We start from the raw sequence: 14,004 nt of genomic DNA on the forward strand, positions 1-14,004 counted from the left end.
GCTGGGAGCCTGCCCCGAGCCCCTCCTGGCCCTGGTCGTCCGTGACAGCAGCCGTGTCACTGTGGTCATTAACGGCATCAGCCAGTGTCTGTCCAGGACCGCGGGGCTTACCAGGTGCTCACACGCCTCTAATCCTTGCGGCCTCTACAGTGCAGTGTGAGAAACAGGCAGTGTCACCCCAGCATGAGGACGAGCAGGCAGGGGCCGAGAAGGGTGGAGAGGCTCACCCAAGGCATGTAGAGCTGGGGTTCAGACTCAGGGCTCCACGTTGCCAGTTAGTGTCCTGCTGAATCTGCCCCACAAGTGCTGCGTCTGCCTGGCCTTGGAGGGTGGGACATGACCTGGGCCTGGCCTGTTTCCTCTGCCCCGATCAGAAAGCGGAATGGATCATGTTCGCCCTCTAGAGTTTGTCCTCTGAACCAGGCTGGTCCCTCCTGAGCTATGACCCAGATTCCAGCAAGACACGGCCCTTACAGGGGCAGCTGGACACGGGCCTCAGAGTCCCCCAGACCCAGCTTTAACCCCTGGCTCTGCCGCTACCCAGCCTGTGATCCTGAAGAACTTGTTCCACTTTCATGAGCTCAGTTTCCTCCTCTGTAAAATCCAGTCAGTTCAATTAAGTATTTATTGGTCACCAGGCACCACTCTGGGGCCGGGACAGCTGAGGGCATGTCTTGCCCAGACACGGGGGCGGGAGCGTCCAACCAACCCCGTGGTGTGGCGAGGCCGTTGGGCAGTCCACATCTCGCTCTCCCAGTGGCCGGTGGGGCCCAGACCAACAAGGCCTAACAAACAAAAAGCTTGTCCCGCTCATCTTCCCACGACTGTCCTGCTCAGACCCAGTTCCTTTAGTCTCCCTGCTGCCCTGACTCTCCATCCCCTTGCAGGTGGCAGAGCTGAAGCAGGAGCTGAAGTTGCGGTCACTGCCCGTCTCCGGCACCAAGACGGACCTGATCGAGCGCCTGCGCGCCTACCAAGAACAAGTCAGCCCTGCCCCCGGAGCGCCCAAGGCCCCCACCGCTGCCTCCATCCTGCCCAAGGCTGGCGAGGTGGTGGTTGCCTTTCCGGCAGCCCGGCTAAGCACGGGGCCCGCCCTGGTGGCAGCGGGCCTGGCCCCAGCTGAGGTGGTGGTGGCCACAGTGACCAGCAACGGAGTGGTGAAGTTTGGCAGCACGGGCTCCACACCCCCCGTGTCTCCCACCCCTTCGGAGCGTTCTCTGCTCAGCACTGGTGATGAGAATTCCACGCCCGGGGATACCTTTGGCGAGATGGTGACGTCGCCACTGACCCAGCTCACCCTGCAGGCCTCACCACTGCAGATCCTTGTGAAGGAGGAGGGCCCCCGGGCCGGGTCCTGCTGTCTGAGCCCAGGGGTGCGGGCAGAGCTGGAGGGGCGTGACAAGGACCAGATGCTGCAGGAAAAGGACAAGCAGATTGAGGAGCTGACCCGCATGCTCCGGCAGAAGCAGCAGCTGGTGGAGTGGCTTAGGCTGCAGCTGGAGCAGGAGAAGCGGGCCCAGCAGCCCACACCAGCCTCGGCCCCAGACCCAGACCCAGACCCGGCCCCGGCCCCTCTCAGCACCGCAGTGAAGCTGGAGAGCAGCTTCTCCAGCTGTCAGCTGAGCAGGCAGCCCCCGGGCCCTGACCACCCCTTCAGCCCCAGCCTTACAGCCCCCGCTGCCCAACATGTAGACATCGGTGCCCTGGTGTCCCCAGCCATGGTGGTGAAGCAGGAATCCGGCCCGGCCCCAGCCCTGGTCCCTCTAGGCTCCACAGTGAAGCAGGAGAGCAGCTTCTCCAGCTGTCAGCTGAGCAGGCAGCCTCCGGGCCCTGACCACCCCTTCAGCCCCAGCCTGGCAGCCCCTGCTGCCCAGCACATAGACACCGGTGCCCTGGTGCCCTCGGCGGTGGTGGTGAAGCAGGAAGCCGTGCCGCCTGAACCTGAACCAGCCCCAGCCCCCCAGCTGCTTCAGAGCCCACAGGGCCCCAGCTTCATCAAGGGGGTCACACCTCCCAGCCTCGTCACTGACTCCACAGGGACCCACCTTGTCCTCACCGTGACCAATAAGAATGCAGACAGCCCTGGCCTGGCAGGCGGGAGCCCCCAGCAGGTACTGGGGCCACAGAAGGGTGCAAAGATACCTTTAATGACAGCCCCCCATTCACCAGGCACCCCTTGGCTGGGCAGGTAGTGCTTGTTTTCCTAAGACTTTGGAAGGGTAAGACACCTGCTTGAGACCCCACAGCCATGCGGGTGGAGCCATGAGGGACTGCCCGCCTGTCTGGCCATCAGTGTCAGAACATTTCTATACCTGGCAGACGGCTCCCGAGCAGCCCCACCCAGGCTGGGGCGCCGTGACCTCTGCTTGTGGGGTGGGGTGGGCCCAGGTGAGGCTCAGGAAAGCCCCTGCCTGGGAGAGGGCTGGGCTGGGCTCTGTCAGGATCTGGCTGGGGGCCTCCCGACTGGGCCTGACATGAGCACCACTCCTCTTCCCTCAGAGAGGCCAGCCGCCCCCCACCAAGGTGTCGTTGGCTGCGGGCTCCCTGCTGCTGTCACCCTCACAGCCCAGACCCTCCACTCAGCCTGGTCCAAAGGTGAGGCTGCTTTAGGCTTTGTGTGGCCTCTTAGAATTGCCAGTCCCAGGGTAGAGGGGCGGTGGCAGGAACCTGGCACTCCAGGATGGGAGGCGAGGGCCCCTGAGCAGCCTCAGGCAGAAACTCCTGGGGGAAGAGGAGTCAGCCTAGAGACCCTGCCTGTGCCCCGCGTGCCTTATACCAAACCCCAGGGAGCCAGTCAGCCTCTGCAGGGTCAGAGGTCAGGGCCTCCCCGACCCTGTATCCCTTCTTCCCTAGTGGCTTCCATGAGAGACCCCCAAGAGCCAGTGCAGGTAGCAAAGCTGGCCGGGCCCAGAAGGTAGACGCCTCCCACTGTGCCTCCCTGGAGCGCGCGGGGGCCCGGCGGCTGCCCTCACCCCACCGCTGGTTCTCTCACCGTTCTCCTGTCTAGCCCTTGTCCCAGCCTGGTTCTCCAGCTCCTGGCCCACCAGCCCAGATGGACCTGGAGCACCCGACACAGCCCCTTTTTGGGACCCCCACTTCTATGCCGAAGAAGGAGCCACCTGGCTATGAGGAAGCTGTGAGCCAGCATCCCAGACAGCAGGTCAGGAGGGTAGACAGGCTTGGCTGCGTGGGCGGCTGCCTGGGTTCCTGGGCTGGGCTCCCACAGTCCCTGGGCCCAGCTGGAGGACCGGGGCAGGCAGGAGCCGGTCCTGTAGGGTCAGAGAGGCCCTGGAGCGTGGGCCGTCACCGGCAGGAGTGCCAGGGCCTGTCCCTGATGAGTGAGTGTGGGCCCCACAGCCTGAGCGCAGGCCGGTGGGCTCTGTGGCTCTGGCTGCTGGCTCAGGGGTAGAAGGTACGGTCCGTGCCCTGAGCCAGGCTGGGGCCTCCTGCTGTGGGTTTTCATCTTTGTGTCCTATTTTTGTCCCACAGGAAAATGGTTCCTCAAGCCAGCAGATGGATGACCTGTTTGACATTCTTATTCAGAGCGGAGGTAAAGTCCAGACCCCGGACCGCCTCCCCAGCCTCCTCTTCCCTTCCTGGGTTGTCTCCAGTCCTGGGCCGGTTGACGCATTGGGTTTGGCTTAGTTCTGGAACACAGTGCACGCAGGCCTGGTACTCTGGACGCAGTGAGGCCTGAGACGCATCCCTTCTCCACGGCCTGGGCAAGAACACCCACAGGCATCCCTGGGGAGCACCTGTGTGGCAGGAGGGCGTGTGGGGGGAGTGAGTGAGTGTGGGAAGGAGCAGGAGGGGAGGTCCTGGCGTAGATCAGGAGGCCTCGTGGGCACAGAGCGGAGGCGTGTGAACCGTGGGGAACGCTGGAAGGAGCAGGTGCAAGGGTGACCCAGGTGGAAGCCCAGCTGTGTGGGCCCGGGAGGCAGCGGTGAAGTGGGGCAGGGCTGGAGTCTGGGTGTATTTTGGAAAGAGAGTCCATTTGGTTTCCTGGTGGATTAGGTGTCTGGCAAGGGGACACGAGGGTGGCCAACGGCTTCGGACCAAGTTAACCAGCACGCAGCTGCATGAGCACGGGCGCAGGGTGTGGTGAAGTCTGGGCTGAGGGCAGGAGTTGGGGAGTTGTTGGCATCTGGATGGGCGTCTAGAGTGTGAGGTTGGGCAAGGTGGAGGCCGGTGGCACAAGCAGATGAGGCTAAGCAGGGGGCAGAGGGTGGAGTGTGCCCTTGCGAGGGGAAAGTCCTGAGGCCAAGGGCTGCTGATGGGTGATCAGGGAAGAGGAGGACCAAGACTCAGTCTTGGGGTGAACATCGTGGTGGTCGCTGGTGACCCCAGCCAGGGTGCTGCAGTGGGACCCTGGTGAGGCCTCTAGAAGTGGGCTGAAGAGGGCCAGGGATGTGGGAGGCGCGGGTCTGAGAGCTCTCGGCAAGGGCTTCCTGCAGAGGGGGGCCCAGAAAGGGCAGCATGTCTGCGTGCTGGGGGGCTGACGGGGGTGGGGTCGGGCAGGGCTGAAGAGGAGGGGTTGGCTTCAGGGAGGAGCAGGGGGAGGCCCTGGGGCAGGAAGGCAGGGTGTGCGAGGCATGCTCAGGAGGGAGACGGTCAAGCAAGATGGTGCAGGCAGAGCAAGAACTCATGGACTTGTACACTTGAAAATGGTGGATTTTCTCTTAGTTACAAAGAGTCACTCAGCAGCTGATGTTACTCTCGAGGTCACTGATTCTGAGCTCAGGGAGACCCCCCCTGGATCCCGGGGTCTGAGGTGCGTTTCTAATACGCGCAGGTGGCACTGAGGCTCTGGGAGTTGCAGGCGGAGCGGAAATGAGAGGGCGGACGCTGAGAGAAGCTGAGGGAGAGACCAGAGAGAGGAACCAGGCACAGCTGCCTGCCCCCAAAGGGACACTGAGAAGTGGCCATGATGCCAGGGGAAGAGGGCACTTGAAGAGGGTGGGTGGGGCAGGTCTGCGGGGACTCAGAGGGAGCTGGTGAGAGCGCAGCTCAGCCAAGCCGGGGGCGGGAGGAGCATGGGACCCAGGGATCAGGCAGCAGGCCTGGTTTCTGCGTATTTTTTTTATTGTGGTATATATAACATAGTTTACCATTATAACCACTTTTAATCGCACAGTTCAGTGGCACTAAGTTCATTTACAGTGTCATGTAACTATCACCACTGTCCATTTCCAGAACTTTCCATCAATCCTAAATGGATACATCGCCCTTTACATACCAACTTCCTGTTCCTCCCACCCTCCAGTAACCTCTTTCCTGCTTTCTGTCTCTGGGACTTGGTCACCTCCATACCTCGTGTGAGTGGCGCCATGTAGTACTTGCCCTCCTGTTGTTTCTGGCTGGATTCACTGAGCACGATGCCCTCAAGGTTCATCCGTGGTGTAGCTTGTATCAGAATTTCCTTACTCACTGTGGCTGAATGGCGTTCCCTTGGGTGTGTGTCCCACGCTGTATCTGTCTCCTCGCCCGCTGGACGTTTGGGTGGTCTCCTCGTTCTGGCTGTCCTGAGTAACACTGCTGTGAACGTGGCGTGCCCGTATCTGTGTCCATGCTCAGTTCTGTGGGGTGCACACCCAGAAGTGGGATTGCTGGATCACATGGTAATTCTGTGTTTAACTTTTTGAGGATGCGCAATGGTTCCAGTTGGTCCGCATCCTTACCAACACTTGTTTTCCATTTTTTTGAAAATAGCCATCCTGGAAGGTGTGGAGTGGTCTCTCATCATGGTTTTGATTTGCATTTCCCTCATGAGTGATAACGTTGAGCATCGTTTCATGTGTTTGTATCTTCTGTCAGAGAAATGTCTGAGTTCTTTGTCCATGTTTAGTTGGTTTTGTTGAGTTGTAGGCATTCTTTATCTTATTCTGGATGTTAATCACATAACAGAAATATGATTTGCAAATATCTTCTTCCATTCCATGGGTTGTCTCACTTTTTAAATTTGTTGAGATACGGTTACTATACAATCTTTTCACTCTTGATAGTGACCTTTGATGTACAGAAGTTTTAAATTTTTATGTAGTCAGTCTGGTTTATTTTTCCTTTCATTGCCTGTGCCTTCGGTATCATAACCAAGAAATCATTACTAAATCCGATGTCATGAAGATATTCCCTTTCCTTCTAAGAGTTTTGTAGTTTTAGCTCCTAAATGTAGACTTCTGACCCATTTTGAGTTAATTTTTCTACATGGTGTACGGCAGGGCCCAACTGCAGGCCCTGTTCAGGCTGCTTTCTGACACCCATTCACTTTCTTGATTGGCAGAGATTTCAGCAGATTTCAAGGAGCCAGGGAAAGAGGAGGCCCCCTCGACAGCTGCCTGTGGGTCACCCCTGGCCACACAGCCCTCACCCTCCACCGAGCTCCCTCAGGCCGCCCCGCCTCCCTCGGGCTCGCCGGCCCTCCCCGGGCGCCTGGAGGACTTCCTGGAGAGCAGCACGGGGCTGCCGCTGCTGACCGGTGGGCACGAGGGGCCAGAGCCCCTCTCCCTCATTGATGACCTTCACAGCCAGATGCTGAGCAGCTCTGCCATCCTGGACCACCCCCCTTCCCCCATGGACACCTCGGAATTGCACTTTGCGCCTGAGCCCAGTGGCGTGGGCCTGGACCTAGCTGACGGCCACCTGGACAGTATGGACTGGCTGGAGCTGTCTTCCGGGGGGCCCATGCTCAGCCTGGCCCCGCTCAGCACCACGTCCCCCAGCCTCTTCTCCACGGACTTCCTCGATGGCCACGACTTGCAGCTACACTGGGATTCCTGCTTGTAGCTCTGGGGCTGCAGAGTGGGGCGGCTGGGGGGGGGCGGGAAAGTTGGAGAACTTGGGAACTCGGCGCGCTCCTGCCTGGTCAGCCTCTCTGCGCGGGCGTGAGTCTGACAATCAAGAGGCCCCACTTCCCTCAGGGGGAGGCTGGGGCCAGGTGTCCCTTTGCCTGACTCAGGCTCACGGAGGAGAAAAGCTGCCAAGAAGCAGCTCTGGGTCCCACCCTGGGGTTCTGGGGGGCCTGGACAGGCCAGGGGCTTCTATTTGACCTCCTTTTGTGAGGTCGGGTGCACTTGCTGGCTGCAGTTTGCTCAGGCAGGCAGGGCCCAGGGCTGAGGCGGGGCCAGGGGCGAATGTCCTTCCTTCTCCCTTTCCCGAGAGGGAAGGGACTGGCGGGGCCGCTACCTCACCGTCCACGTGACGCCGACACCACTGTCCAGGCCTCCTGGGAGGGGGCTCCCTGCCGTTCTAGTGTCTTGGTGTAGTGTAACCATGTAGTGGTTGGTGGCAGAGTTTCTGTACAGGTGTATATACCTCTATTATGTATCGCCATACTTATTACACATATACGGGGGGGAGGTGCAGCTCCTCCCCACACTGCGCACACATGGAAGGGCCTGGAGCCACCGCTCCTGGGGCAGGACACAGCTTACCCTGGCCCACCCATCACTGTGTTTGACGTGTAGACACCCCGCCACAGCCGGTGCCCCACCTCTCCTGCTTCCTGCTCCTTATCAATCAGTGCCACGAGGGCAGAGGTGCTGCCTGGCCACCTGCCCACATTCCGTCCCGTTGCCTCACTGCAGTCACTATGGCCCTGGCGCAGCAGCGGCCTCCAAGCTGTGGCCTCTTCCTGCCTGGCCTTCGTTCCGGCCTGTCACTGTTATTCATAGGGGATTAAGGATGGAGTCACCAAAACCAGTGCTGGGACAGAGGTGGGGAAGCTGTGTGACTTTTTAAAATAAAAGCAAAACCACCACTTGTTAGTCCATCTTGTTCACTCCAGGGAAGAAGCTGGGGGCGGGTATAGTGGGCCCTGGGTGCCATGCTGTGACTTTGACCCTACGCCCCATCAGGCCACCGCCCAGGCCTGGCTGTAAGTTCTGGACCATTTCCAGGAAGAGCAGAACCTTGGACACGCAGCCCAGGCTGGACAGAAGATGGATAGGGGGAGGTGCTTTCTCAAAGACAGCTGTTTATTTATAAATCAAGGAGGCCAAGGAGCCTTTAGCTACCCCCATCCCCTTCCTGAGCAAAACCTGACAGAACAGAGGTGGCTGTTCTTGGTTTTTGGTTGGCACAGTGAAGTTGGGGCCCGGGGCCTCTGTGCAGACCCTGGCAGGGCAGAGCCCTCGCCCAGGCGCTGGAACAGGCTGAGCCTGGCCCCCTCCTCCTGCTTCTGCCACCCACTGCCCTCCAGCAATATTCTGGGTGCCCAGGGTGGTGTCCCCGGACTCTACCATGGTGCCCAGCCAGGGCTCGCGGTGCATCCTCTCCTTGACCCTACAGCTCACAGTGCACCTGGGCCACCTCAGACCCCGTCCCAGAGTGAGCCTGAGACTGGCCAGAGCTGTGCTGTTCTCGTCTTGCCTGAGGAAGGGGCTCTGGTAGCCGACGGGCTGGGGGAGGCCTGGGTGTGACTGACGGGGTCTCTGGAGGAAACACGTCACCCGTCTATGTCCCAGCTGAAAAGGTGATGCTTCACCAGCATGTCCTGGACGCCCTCCTTCAGGGGTGTCTTCTCCTCCTGTACAGGGACAGCCCTCCTGTCACAGGCCACAGGGCAGGGGTGCTGGGCACACCGCAAGGAAGCCCAAGGTAGCAGCCGCCAGACTGGTTCTTAGAGGCAATGCCAGTGCTTGGGGTCCCCACGAGGCCCGGCCTCAGCCACCCAGATGTGTTTGGAGTCGTCTGCCAACAGACTCCCAGGTGGCCCCACCCGCCACAGCCCCCTGCAGGAAGGCAGGTTGCAGGGTCGACGACCAACCGACCACCCACCTCTCTCTTCACAGGAAGTTCCCAGTCCTGGGAGAGGCTGAAGGCGAAGCAGCAGAGGACACTGGAAGCGAAGGGGAGGCTGTCAGTTGCCCTTAGGTGCCTCGGCCCACACCACTGGGCCAGGGTCCCAGAAGCCCCACGCTTCCTCACCGGAGCTCGCACTTGATCTGGACCCAACCGGGGCTGCGCAGGAAGGACCAGGGCTGGTACCACTTCTCCACGGTCGGCAGGCTGGAGCAGAGCACCTCCAGCCACAGGTGCAGGACCTGCTCGCTGGAGACAGACAGGGTGGGCTTGGGGGCTGCTCCTGGGCCTTCTGGCCTCCATCCACAGGACTCCCGACGACCAGGGATGGGGCTCTGCCCCTCATGCTGCCCTGGGGCAGCCCACTCCCGGGCTCCTCCAGCCCCCACAGGTGACCCCGGCTCCTGTCTCAGCCAGGTCTCTGCAGAGTGGCCTCACCATGACTCCTCCACATGGGGAGACATGCTCAGGGGCTCGTGGTCCCCATGGCCCCCACTCCCCTCGGTCCCGTCACAGCTCCTTCTGAGTCTGAGACCCGGCCATGCCATCTGCAGGCACAGAGGCCTGGGCCCTGCTGGTCAGTCCAGGAGCAACACGCACAGTCCGGCCAGCGTGCCCATGGCTAGGTTCCGAGCTAGTCTCAGGAACTTTGCCCCCCTTCCTGGGTCAGAGCAGCCTGGAGGCTGCTCCTTTGCCAGGTGACAAGTCCGGAAACACCACACACTCAAGCTCACTCAGATCTGAGCCTCACACGTGCCCGAGGCCCCTCGGGCAGGCACCCCTCCCTAGTTTGTAGCCGTGTCTCTGGGGAGCCCCTTTCCTGCTCAGCTTGCTGGAATCTGTGCTTCACAAAACCCCTGCAAGCACCGCCCCTCTGCAGAGCAGGGCTGCTCTCACCCTTACCCCTTCCACCTCTGACTGTCCCCCAGCCCCAGCAGCAGTGCACTCACTTGAGCCCCACGCAGATGAGGGAGCGGAGCTTGACGTCCATTTGTGCGTGTGCAGCATCGTGGGTCACGTTAACGGACTGCACAGCCTGGAAAGGCACAGCTGTCACTCAGGTGTCCCCAGCTGCCAAGCCAGGAGGCTTGCCCCGCCCATGGCCCCCCTTACCCTGTAGAGCAGCTCCTCCGGGGTCAGGACTTTGCCATCCTCATCCAGCCTGAGGGGGGACCAAAGCTGCCAGCGCTGCCCTGGTGGGCTCAGGCCACTTCCTCTCCCCACACTGGGGCAGCCAGGCGACCCACCAGGACGCTGGGTAGGGGGCAGGGGGCAGGGGGCAGGGGCCGGTTACCTGTAGGTCTTACACAGCACTAGGCGCGAATATACTGAGTCGAAGTCTCTCTCGACCTCCCGGCCCGCTGCCTGGGGGGCAGGTTCAGTGTCAGGGACAAGGGAGGTACCAGGTCAAAGCCACAAAGTCCAACTGAGCACACATCCCCGCGCCATGAGCTCCTGCCGCCTGCTCCGCGGGGCCAGGGAAAAGGACGTGAAGGACACGGGCCCACTGACTCACCTCCTCAATAAACAGCCATGGGTGGCAGGCGCCCCCAAGCAGGGAAGGCTTCTTCAGTCCGTGTTCAAATAGGGCCTTGAGGGCCGGGCAGAGGGTCCCTCGCACAAGGTCTGTGACCCCTTCCGTCACAGCATCGTCCCCCGCGATGGAGTACTGAGGGTGGGGGACAGGGTCTAAGAGGCCCCAGCCCCACACACGCAGCCAGCCAGCCTCTCCCCGTCCTCACAGCCAGCATGCGCTCGGAACACGGCCCGGCAAGGAGGGCGCGGGCCCCGTTGGGTGGAGGCAGCGGCAGCTCCCAGGCACGGCCCCACCTCGCGCAGGCTCTCACCTCTTTGCTCCGTTCATCCAGGACTTCTACAAACTTGGCTGGAAACCAGCCTGTGGGAGAAGCCGGGCCCGATGAGGGGCGGACGGCCCAGTGCCCCGACACTGCCCCCACGGGGCTGAGGACCCAGCGCGCGAGGGAGGCTCGCTGTCTGAGCATCCCCAGGGCCCGCTGCGGCGGCAAGGCCACCGGACCTGTGCAGGCCGCCTCCCCTCGCCCAGCGACGCTGCATGGAGACCTCACCTCTTAGGCCGTTCAGCTCCCCCACCCAGCAGTGCTCGTCCTTCTGGGAGATGATCTGCACAGGGAAGGGCAGGAAGCACGGCTCTGGCGCCAGCCCAGCACTTCGCACCCCTGTCCACCCTGCCTGGGCAAGGCGCTCATGTCCCCGCACCGTGATGATGTCGTTCTTGCGGAAGCCCAGCTCATCGTCATCGTGCCGCTCAAAGTCCAGGAGGGCCTTGGCCCGGCGCGGGTGGCTGCGTGAGCACGCCACATAGTTCTCGTGGTCCCGCTGGTGGCTCTCCATGCTGTAGTCTGGGGTCAGCTCCTGCCAGGGCGGCAGAAAGGCCCATCGCGGGGGTGCCTCAGGATGGGGCCAGGGAAGGATGGCCCTGAGTCGCCGTGAGCACAGGCCTGGGGCCGGAGACTCACCACACTGCAGTTTTTGGGGTCTGTGCACTGGAAATGGCGAGCCACGCGCAGGATGGCTTCCCGGAGGTCAGCCACCAGTTCTGTCTGCTTGATGTTCTTGGCCTTAAGTGCCTCCAGGTCATCCTCCCCTGTAAGGCCCAGAGAGGGATGGCAGCCGTGGCCCAGACCGGCCCCTGTCCCAACTCCAGGGAAGCTCGGAGTCCACACCCCACCCTGGTCTGACCGGCCCCCAGTGCCCTGCTCTCTGAGCCCAGCACTCGGCCACAGGGCAGAGTTCTCACCAAAGAGCAGCGAAGTGAGGCCGGACTTCCTTCGCTGGGTCCTGCGGCGGACTACCTGTGGGCAGGGACGTGGGGTCAGCAGTGGCCGGGGCACCCCGTGCCCAGCCAAGCAGACAAGTGCCTCAGCTCTGGAGGAAGTAAACAGAGCCCTTCAGCACAGAAGCCGGGCAGCATCTCGGGCTGCCTCTTCTGACGTGGCCTCTGAGGCCGGTTCTGAGGGTCAAAAACATATGCTCATTTCAAAGATGGGTCTGTCCCATGCCCAAACCAGGCGGGTCATGGCAGAGACTCGCCAAGGCCACGGCAGTGGGTCCCTCCACAGCTGTGGTCTGACTGGGCCGCGCTGGGCCCTGGGTGCTGAGCTGGAGGGGTGGCAGAACGGGGAAGGGCCGGGGCTGGGGTGAGCTGGGGCCTCCTTCCTCGCAGGCCCACCTGAGAGAGAGTGGTGGTGGCGCCGGTGCCCAGGAGCTGGCCCTGGTCTGCTATGAGGTAGGCCAGGTGCTTGCGGCGCTGGGTCTCCACGGCCACGTCGGTGAGGGAGCCGGCCAGCTGCATGGCCTCCCCCAGCAGCATGTCCGCGTCCTCCATCTGCGACGGTATGTCTGACAGTGTGTTGAAGATGGAGGCTGAGTTCTCGGACTGGATCAGCTCCTCCTCCTGGGCCGTGCGAGGGAAGGGCAGGTGGGTGTCACTGCCCAGCTGACCCCAATCACCAGCCTCAGGCACCTGCATCTTCCCTGGATGGTTGAGCTGAGCATAAGGAAGCCCTACCCCAGAAAAGATGCTGCCACCCATCCCCTGGGGCCTCTCAGGAGGGGCCGGTGCTCAGGCCACACGATGCTGAGTCCTGGACTGCAGCATGGGCAGCCGGAGGACTCTGAGGAGGGGCCAGGACAGCTGCAGTGGCCCCAGGGCTCTGGTTGTCACCTTGAGGCGCAGCATGCCCAGCGTGGTCTGGAACAGCACCAGGGAGCCCTCATAGAAGAACAGGTCCCAGAGGCGCAGCAGCAGCTGGATGTGTACCACGCTGGCGAAGGCCGTGAGGAACCAGTGCAGCGTGATCAGGGACAGCTCTGCGGACACACACCAGGGGCCCTGTGGCTGGGACCAGGGACAGCTGGCACGGGACAGCCTGAGAGGAGGGGCGTCCCCCAGGCACACAAGCCATGCAGGACATGGAGTGCATATCCCAAAAAGCAACAAGAGGCCCTGCCAGCTGACGGGCAAAGAGACAGGGTATCAGGGAACGTTGGAGAACAAGAGCACAACGAAGGCGGCGGGGGCTGTGTGTGTGGGTGGCCATCGTCAGATGAGCTCCTCTCTTCCTCCTGAGCTCGCAGCTGCCCCGTCAGCCTTGGACCCCTTGACCCCAGGGGAGAGGTGGGTTCCAGCCTCACCAATGTCATGCTCCTGGAGCAGCTTGTCCAAGCGAGGCAGGTACTGGACGATGAGGTGGCGCAGGACCCGCTGGTCTGTCTGGACACCCAGCAGGGTGGTGCTGAAGTAGGAGGCCGGGAGCAGGTCCTCGATGATGGCGCACATCATCCAGAAGGCGTCCTCCTCCTCCAGGAACAGCAGGAGGCAGGCAGCCACCTGGCCAGGGCAGTGGGATAAGGGGCCTCTACCCAGGTCTCCAGGCAAATGAGAACAGACGCCCCATCCGGGTAACCAATTAGAATAAGGCATCCTCTGTGGGGGTCACACTGTAGACCGCGTGCCTGTCTCAGGCTTGGAAGTATCGTGTCTGGCAGCCCCAGCCCTCCTTGGGGACTCCTTTCCCGTCCTCCCACCCTGCTGGCCCAGTTGTGAAATCGGTCACCCCCGGGGGTGTGGAGAAGACCCTGGGGCACTCCCCACTCCCGGGCCCTGTTCACCATGCCGGTGCCCTGGCAGTAGCCGATCTCCGGGTAGAGCCAGGCCAATGCTCGGAGCACCCTCCGCAGGCGCGGCACCCCGACGCTGCTCACGCTGGCGAAGCAGGCGTTGCTGGGCATGGTGCGGAGCAGGTCCTTCTCAATCTGCCGGCAGCCCCCCCAGAGCCTGTGAGATGCAGCTGCAGGCCCACACCCTCCACAGTGCTGGCACCCCGAGACCCCCGGGAAGGAGGCTGGGGACCCCTGTGTGGGGCAGACCTCAGGTCGGCTTCTGTCCCAGGAGTCGGGGCTCCTCATGCTCTGCCCCTCAGGATCAGAGCCCGCGAATGCGTGGCTCATGCCACCTGACTCATGGGGGAGCTTATAAAAATGGAAGTACAGGTTCCTGGGCCTCAAGCCACAGCTATGGACTGAGACTCTCTGGAAGGAGGCATGGAAATCTGTAAACTTTCTAGAGGATCCTAATGTGCACCGGCTTGGGTGGCCTTTTTGACGATTCTTCCCGGTGCCACGGAGGACCCAGGAAGGAGCAAGCTTGCTCCAGGGATGTGT

General features: G+C 61.9%; 2 protein-coding genes across 10 annotated transcripts in view; one reads left to right on the top strand and one right to left on the bottom strand.

Moving 5' to 3' along the window:
* The window catches only part of MRTFA (myocardin related transcription factor A), a 108,990-nt gene extending 101,234 nt beyond the window's left edge, over positions 1 to 7,756 (top strand). For 4 of the 5 annotated variants that reach the window (XM_064491420.1, XM_010983543.3, XM_064491419.1 and 1 more), the window contains 5 exons: positions 888 to 2,111; positions 2,500 to 2,595; positions 3,008 to 3,160; positions 3,490 to 3,550; positions 6,281 to 7,756. In XM_064491420.1, the coding sequence (XP_064347490.1) occupies positions 888 to 2,111; positions 2,500 to 2,595; positions 3,008 to 3,160; positions 3,490 to 3,550; positions 6,281 to 6,783 (2,037 nt within the window). In that variant the 3' untranslated portion in view covers positions 6,784 to 7,756. The remainder of the gene's footprint in view (positions 1 to 887; positions 2,112 to 2,499; positions 2,596 to 3,007; positions 3,161 to 3,489; positions 3,551 to 6,280) is intronic. The other variant, XM_064491418.1, reaches the window with a different exon arrangement.
* Positions 7,757 to 7,955: 199 nt separating this feature from the next.
* Positions 7,956 to 14,004, bottom strand: part of SGSM3 (small G protein signaling modulator 3) — a 33,271-nt gene continuing 27,222 nt past the window's right edge. For all 5 annotated transcript variants that reach the window (XM_031463324.2, XM_031463321.2, XM_031463323.2 and 2 more), the window contains 16 exons: positions 13,453 to 13,596; positions 12,976 to 13,171; positions 12,506 to 12,651; positions 12,011 to 12,235; positions 11,579 to 11,633; positions 11,298 to 11,425; positions 11,038 to 11,193; positions 10,887 to 10,941; positions 10,647 to 10,696; positions 10,316 to 10,468; positions 10,094 to 10,164; positions 9,913 to 9,961; positions 9,750 to 9,835; positions 8,926 to 9,048; positions 8,776 to 8,836; positions 7,956 to 8,524 (listed from right to left, as the gene is read on the bottom strand). In XM_031463324.2, coding sequence (XP_031319184.1) covers positions 8,444 to 8,524; positions 8,776 to 8,836; positions 8,926 to 9,048; positions 9,750 to 9,835; positions 9,913 to 9,961; positions 10,094 to 10,164; positions 10,316 to 10,468; positions 10,647 to 10,696; positions 10,887 to 10,941; positions 11,038 to 11,193; positions 11,298 to 11,425; positions 11,579 to 11,633; positions 12,011 to 12,235; positions 12,506 to 12,651; positions 12,976 to 13,171; positions 13,453 to 13,596 — 1,779 coding nt within the window. In that variant the 3' untranslated portion in view covers positions 7,956 to 8,443. The remainder of the gene's footprint in view (positions 8,525 to 8,775; positions 8,837 to 8,925; positions 9,049 to 9,749; positions 9,836 to 9,912; positions 9,962 to 10,093; positions 10,165 to 10,315; positions 10,469 to 10,646; positions 10,697 to 10,886; positions 10,942 to 11,037; positions 11,194 to 11,297; positions 11,426 to 11,578; positions 11,634 to 12,010; positions 12,236 to 12,505; positions 12,652 to 12,975; positions 13,172 to 13,452; positions 13,597 to 14,004) is intronic.

This window comes from Camelus dromedarius, chromosome 11, assembly GCF_036321535.1.
Source record: "Camelus dromedarius isolate mCamDro1 chromosome 11, mCamDro1.pat, whole genome shotgun sequence".
NCBI classification, from domain to species: Eukaryota; Metazoa; Chordata; class Mammalia; order Artiodactyla; family Camelidae; genus Camelus; species Camelus dromedarius.